The sequence below is a fragment of the Gastrolobium bilobum genome, unplaced genomic scaffold (assembly GCF_033153095.1).
Source record: "Gastrolobium bilobum isolate Gb01-03AN ecotype WA unplaced genomic scaffold, APGP_CSIRO_Gbil_v1 utg31892, whole genome shotgun sequence".
Lineage (NCBI taxonomy): Eukaryota > Viridiplantae > Streptophyta > Magnoliopsida > Fabales > Fabaceae > Gastrolobium > Gastrolobium bilobum.
In genome coordinates, this window is record NW_026895430.1 from 99,398 (window position 1) to 106,677 (window position 7,280).

At 32.6% G+C, this 7,280-nt stretch overlaps 1 protein-coding gene across 1 annotated transcript; it reads right to left on the reverse strand.

Annotated features, from left to right (window-relative positions):
• Positions 1-427: 427 nt before the first annotated feature.
• Positions 428-5,313, reverse strand: LOC133310802 (thioredoxin-like protein CITRX, chloroplastic). The gene is made up of 4 exons (XM_061511793.1): positions 4,991-5,313; positions 4,204-4,326; positions 1,246-1,326; positions 428-817 (listed from the first exon to the last, which is right to left on the reverse strand). Exons 1-4 carry the CDS (start codon positions 5,243-5,245, stop codon positions 701-703), a joined length of 576 nt encoding a protein of 191 aa, XP_061367777.1. The 5' UTR covers positions 5,246-5,313; the 3' UTR covers positions 428-700.
• Positions 5,314-7,280: the final 1,967 nt, after the last annotated feature.

Sequence of the window (7,280 nt, forward strand, 5' to 3'; positions counted from 1 at the left end):
TTAAATTGTAACGAATAAATGACAGATCTTTCTTACGAAATTTCCAAAGGGTACAGTGAAGTCCTCTAATAGAATTTAAACCCCCACTGGTTGTGGTCCTTGAATAACTCGCCAGCTTTGAATGTTGAATATTTGAATAGTGGAGACTGCTTGACCCTACTGTATCTACAACAACGAAGTTACCTTAATGAACCCTTCAAATCCGACAACTAATGAACAACACTTAGAAAGAAATAACATGTCAGTTTCCTTCTGGGTGAAACCCGTTTCTTTGTCTCCTATTTTTGTTTTATTTTATTTTCCTAAGATCTTAGAACTAAACATTTAACTTTCAATTGCACCCCAAGATCTTCCTAGTAAGGTGACATGACAAGAAATCTTAAGCATATAAGCTCAACTCACCACCTAACTAACAAAGATTGACTCTTTCAATAACATTTTATATTTGATGAATGGAGTGTACATAAATGATAGTGTTACAACGTCCTTCTAAATTTGACATCACATGTGATACACTACATAATATGTCAGCTGAAAGCTTGCATAAATTATCATACAATTTTATAACCTTAAAAACCCAAAATCATAGGAATTGGTTAGCACTTCAATTCTGTCCCGGATAGGCTACCATTACACCAGACAACATAGTGCAAGATCCAGGAACTCCAACAATGTTAGGTGATCAATGCCCATTACAGATTCACATTTCCTTGTCTATGATATCCCTCATCATCTGTATTGGGATAAGTCCTTCAGTTCGAATTGCATCTTTGTTTGGATCAGGACTAATAAAGAACACTGTGGGCAACCCACGAACCTGGAATACATTGAAATTCAAGTGTTATTTAGAAGCTGCCATATCCAAATTCCAAATGAAAAGCATAGCAATGAACTGATCTGCCAGTGTCTAGATCTGTTACTAATAGTCCCCTTAAGGGTTTAATCTAAACTTGAAGAGTTGAAGCAACAATCAATAAAATACCAACACATGTATACAACAAAAACAAGGAAGAATACAAGATCTAATCATTTAAGATGGTTATTATCTTGAATAAATAACAGGATTAGTATGCAGAAGGTTACCCCGAATTGCTTAGCTCCCATGATATATTGCTTTTTTATTTATGTTTCTTGAGAAAATCATGCAAGTTCAGAAGTCATTTTAGTAAAACTTCACATGATTTTTTATGGATCCCTACAGAGTGTTTGTAAATGTACACATTGAAAGCAAAAAAGGCTTATTACCTGCATGTCGCGTGCAAATTCATACTCGTAATCTGTATCAACCTTAACAATCGTAACATTGTTCTCGTACTCAACTGCAAGCTGTACAATTTTAAATATGGAAAGGTTACTTCTGAGCTTTCAAATCAACTACTCACCTCCGACAAACATTGAGGGAAATTCTGTTGGATTAGGAACTATACTAACAATTAAAACATGCTATCCTCACAAATTGAGAAATTAAGACAAAGTATGCAAATTGGTAGTTCTCAGGGGAAGTAAAGCAAACAGTTATAGAACAAATTCAAGATCCCCATATACTTAAATTGGTTGTACTATTCATGAGAGATTTACATTCTTAAAGAAGATGAGTTATTGCAACCAACAAAATGCACCAACATGATAATCGGAATACAATTTTTCCCTTGAGTTCAGTTCTTCAAATGTATATCTTATAATGAGGGAAGTAAAATAAAACATTAAATATAAGATAATAAAAACTATACAAGTAAAAGCTAACATATAAGAAATTCAGTAGAACATATGTAAAACCACATTTTTTTGAACTGGTTGCAAAATTGTAAAATATTTGTGGAGCCTCACCTCATCCCTCATTAAATGACAAATGACTAAAGCCTTCCTTCTCTTTATCACTTCTTTACCGCCTCCTTCCCTATGTTTGACCAAATCTTCTAAAACAACATGTGATATTGCTTACATATTAAAATTTCAATGCAAGCAGCCCTAATTTTTAGGTCCAGCAAGAAAATGATACTACATCTACCCTTTGTAATTATTTCTAGGTCCATATATTATCGTAAAGTTACGCACATCATATAAGTATAAAATTTAAAAAAAAATTATTGACCATACTGCATCAGATGGAGAGAAACCAGCTCTAGTCTCCTCAGATCTAAATTTCAAGATCTTCAATGTATATGATTCATTCAAACGGTTTCATAGCCATTAAAACTCCAAAGGGGTATGCATAAAAATTACAATGCAATTGCAACTGTAAAGTGGCAAGCATAACAGTTACGATGTAATTTCAGACACATTGAATGATTCATAATCATAAAAAAAGAAAAAACAACCATAGAAGCTCAAGCTCCTTTAAATAGTATTCAATAATATGCCTGGATCTATCGAGTAACTTTTGAGATCACCCTCAAAATCCCTAAATTCAGACTATGGCACAAGTTCTATATATAAGCACATTTTGCTGCTTTTGCATGCAACCAAAATTCCCGCATCAATCATCAATGCATTCACGTGAGCCAAAAAAATATTAAAAATTGTTTAGAAGGGATGAAAATATCATATATAGCCCGATCACATGGTTAAAGTATCAAAGGAAAAAATTATTTTTTAAAATATTAATCTACATGTAAGCGTAGCATATGTAAAGTTTTAAGTTACGTAGTTTTCCACTTTTCCCACAAATAATCATTTTTTTGTAAACTATATTTTGAAGTTAGTTTCATGACTTCATCCTTGCACACTAAGAGACAAATAATGATGCAATGAAAACAATTCCTCCGAGAAGTAAATTGATTTTTTTGGAAACCTTGCTCGAATTGGATCCTTTTTCTTTCTCTATCAAAAATATACTTACGAAGTTGTTCTAATTTATTTTATTAATTTTCACTAACCTTAGATACTTGCCTCTTATAAATGAATCAACTCGAGCTCCCTCGTGTACTATACTATTTACAGCATCAATATCTCTTCAGCCCCCCACCCAAAACAATGAGTTCTAGTGGAAGAGAAGAAACGACTTCAAAAAATATATAATAATAATAATAATAATAATAATAATAATAATATAGGTGATGTGAATCCTTACACAAAACCTACAAGAATCAGATATTTAGAATCGGGATCGGCACGAGTTCCGTGCAAAGATTCACATCACTGGGAATCAGAATCACATCAATAGGAGCCACAACTTGCTTCTTATCCTTGGAGATTTTCCATCCCATATTGGAATAAAAATGAGATAAAATAACATATCAAAAGTCCAAGAAAATAAATTTTCAATCATCTCATGCTTCTACAAGTGAAGATCAAAACCTCTCACTGTCATTTCAATTTTTAACCTTGTATCAAGAATAACTTAAATATAATTTGGAACACGAGCTAGCTAACCATGGCCTCATCCACATAGAGAATTGATAAACATCATGACAACGACCTAACATTATTAATGAAAACATCTAACCCGAGAACATCACTCTTGCAATAGATACACCATATTTTGTTATTGATCAGCCCTAACCAAACACAAATTCTGAAATTTCTGCATCTATTATCAATGTGTTTATGTGAGGCGAAAAATATGAAATATCATGTTTAGAAGTGATTAAAAGTTAAAACATCATATATAGCCCGATCAAATAATAAAAGTAGAAGTATCAAAAACAAAATATCAATCTACTGGTAGCACAACATAAGTATTGTTCTAAGTTTATTAAAATAATTTCATCCTTGAATGATGATGGAATGAAAATGCAGTAAAAGAAACTCACTCCCCATCAAACCCCAACAAGTGAGGGTAGGGTGAGGGAAATCCTTCTACGTAGCCTTACCCTTACATATTTACAAAGAGCTGTTTCTCAACCAGTATAAAAAATTATATGGAGATGAGGTGAATCTCTGCACGAAACTCGCACAAATCAGATCTTCCAAATCAAGATTTGTGTGGGAATAAGGCAGAACTTCATTGGTATCAGATTCACATCAAGAAAACAAAACTTTGTAAAATAATCTAAGGAATTTAGTCTATTTTTTGGTTAATGAAATTTAATATATCTCACAACACATAATTTACAAAATGATTAAAGACTCACAACGGTCATCTTATACATAGTCACAGACTCACAATGGTCATCTTTTACGCTGTCTACTTTCTCTGAGGCTGCTATAAGTAAAGGTAGAATTAAAACATAAAGCATTTTCTACATCAATTAAACCACATACCATTTCAAGTTCTTGAGCCATTAAGATGCATGGTCCACACCATGTTGCATAGAAATCAATAACAAGAGGTACATTTCGTTCTCCCTTAACCAGATCTTGGATTTCCTGAGCTGACAATTTTTTCTGCAAATCCAAAATAACAAACAATGGCATTACTACAGCACCGATTTTAAATAAATCAATGAAAAATATAAAAAATTCCTTCTTTGTAGAAACCCATGTGATCGGAAGCAAAGAAACAACCATTACTAGCCTATATATGTTCTAGAATATTCTCATGTTTTCATTTCAGTATTTCCTTAATGATTTCTCTAGTGTTGTCACTTGTCAGTAATTCTAGTAATTCTAGTGTAACTACTTTGTGTTAGATAGGGGATAGCAGCAATGAGAAAGAAATCAAAAGAATTATCAAGAAATCTTTCTCTCACTTCCCCTAATCTTCACTGATTCTTCTCCCAAATTTCTTACTTCCTATCAGCAATCTCCCTTGTTTCACTTCTTTCTCTTCAATATCAGAAGATGGTTGCTACATTCTTCTTCTTTTTCCCTTATCTAGAACTCATATATATATACCACAGAGGCTAAGAGGAAATAAAGAAAATGAATAAATAACCCATAATTGTAACAAAAAAAAAAAAAAATTGTTTATAGTTGAAAGCTAGAAAAAAACGACTATGACCCATGAATATTCAGAAGTTTTTACATAGGAACCTAAAGAGCAAAAAAAAAAAAAAAACACAGACCCGAAAATACAATAATAAAAATTGAGGTGTTAGATGTGGCATACCACAAGATAGGCATCTTGTATATATTTTCCTTGGGGTGGTGTACACAGCAACTTTCTGGGCATTGTGGAGAGTGAAAAAGGCCTATTGTTGAGGAGGTCTGTGGTTGTGAAGAGAGGATAAGGATGTTGATGGCTTATGGAGGAAGAGGAGGAAGGTTGAGATAGAGAAACGCATAGTGGTTTGAAAGAGAAAGTTGAGATGGGTGAGAATGGGGCCATGCTCTGATGAGGAACATGGCAATGGAAGAGAGTCATTGATGCTTTGGAGAGAGCAGACAATGTCTTAGGTTGGAAGAGGGTTTATCAGTGAAGGGGTTTTTAGATTTTCTTTATAGATTAGATTCTTTCGCAGATGTCAGATCCAATTAGTATTATAAAAAAAAAAATTAAATATATTTTTTAACTAAAATATTTGAAAAAAAATGGATTGTTATTTTTTAATACGAATAGATTCTTTTTTTTTAAATATATTTTTTAACTAATTTTTTTTAATACAAATAGATTCTTATTCCACACCAAAAAAAAAAATTCTTATTTGTAGGTATTTGTTTATTTTTTATGAGCAGAATATACTTACCAACCTTATAATCAACCCAATTAACTTTGATTTTCGTCAATCTAACAGTTATAATTTATAATAATTAATTAATAAGAATGACCAATAATTTTCAATAAATTTTAACTGTTGGATAAACAGAAATCAGCAGTGATTAAATTAGTTGCAAGGGTGATAAACTTTTGTGATGGTAAGTATATCCTTCCCCTTGATTAATATCTATTAACGATATTGAATTTTCTCAAAACTCTTCCTAGATAAAAATAAAATAAAATTCTTCAAGTAGTTTTAATATTTATGTTTTCTTATATAATTTTAGGGATTAGTGTTTGTCCTTTTAAATGACGTAAAATTATGGAAGGACAAAAGAATGTCATAAAGCACGGTATAGAGGCAGACCCTGTTTAAGGCACATAATAAGACCCGTGTCAAGTTCATTGAGAAACAACAATGTCTATAACAATGTCAAACTTGATATTGCTTGCAAGGATGGGAGGACAAAAGAATACACAATATTCAAGAGTTGCTGGTTTAGTAATTGATTTGCCCAATAATAATCGGGTTAGATCACACACAGTTGAATCTGCAATGTCTGAGGATGTGCTTGGGCTAGAACTCTATTTGCGATATATCTGATAGATTCCTGAGATGCTTCACGAGATGTTTAGGCTAAAATTAATATTTAGAGTAGCTTGAGAAGAATAGGGAAAGGTACTTGCAAGACACTGGAACGCTCAAAACAATATGTATTCAAAGTGTTCAAGTATCGATGGAAAGATAATCATATTTGGACTTAATGCCTCCATATATATATAGTAGATGAGTATCCTGGTTATGCTGTCATGGTATGATGGCATTCATTCCTATTAGTTGACAATGATAATACTCACAAGTTATTTCCTGAGTGGGATGTCTATAGTTTAACTAAGCCGTTTAAATATATTGGCAAATAGGTGCCTGTTCCTCGTCGTTGGTTATAAAAGGAGTAGTAATGCTCTAATCAACTGATTTTGTGTAGCCGCAACTGACTGGACAGCGAGTTTCATGCGTTAGGTGGTTGCAGATGATCAAGTTACATAGGGTGACCACGTTTCCTTTCTTATTAAGCAATAGTCTGTGGGCCCTTTACTAGTTGGGTCTATAATTCAGTGGGAGAATAGTCCATATCAATAACGTCTCAGCTAAATCCTAGAATTTGACTTACCCAAAGCGTAATGAATTCGATTCAAACCCAAAATTGGATTTGGTGGATCCGATGGTATTTACCAAAAGACTACAAGATGCATAGTATTTACTTGAAAAATTGAAGTTCATGTGTGCAAGGTATCAAGAGATACCCACATGCATTCTAAAATGTCAACCAAACAAGGCAGGGGAAACCAAATCATACAAGCTAACATTTATTTAGGTACTACGAAATTTTCAAAATATAATAGCAGGGACTAAACATTACATTAAAAAGAGAAGAAAAAAAACACGAAGCTCAGAGATAAATTTTCAATTAGTAAACAACATATTATAAAATTATTTTTGACTTAACCTTGTCATCAAACAGGTCATGCTCCATAGACAATCCAAATGAAAAACATGTATTAGAAAAAGAAAAAGAATATAATAACATGGCTGATCAAATAATTATGTACCCTCTAATTGATAACAGTACTACGAGAGGTGCAATGGAACAGAATTTAAGACCGAATAGAATATAATAGGATGAATAACCAGATTCATCGT

Coding starts and splice junctions, on each gene's coding strand:
- LOC133310802 (XM_061511793.1), bottom strand. CDS start 5,245: ATGACTCTCTTCCATTGCCATGTTCCTCATCAGAGCATGGCCCCATTC. Junction 4,327..4,990: donor TACAAGATGCCTATCTTGTG/GTATGCCACATC, acceptor TTGGATTTGCAG/AAAAAATTGTCAGCTCAGGA. Junction 1,327..4,203: donor TGGCTCAAGAACTTGAAATG/GTATGTGGTTTA, acceptor AAAATTGTACAG/CTTGCAGTTGAGTACGAGAA.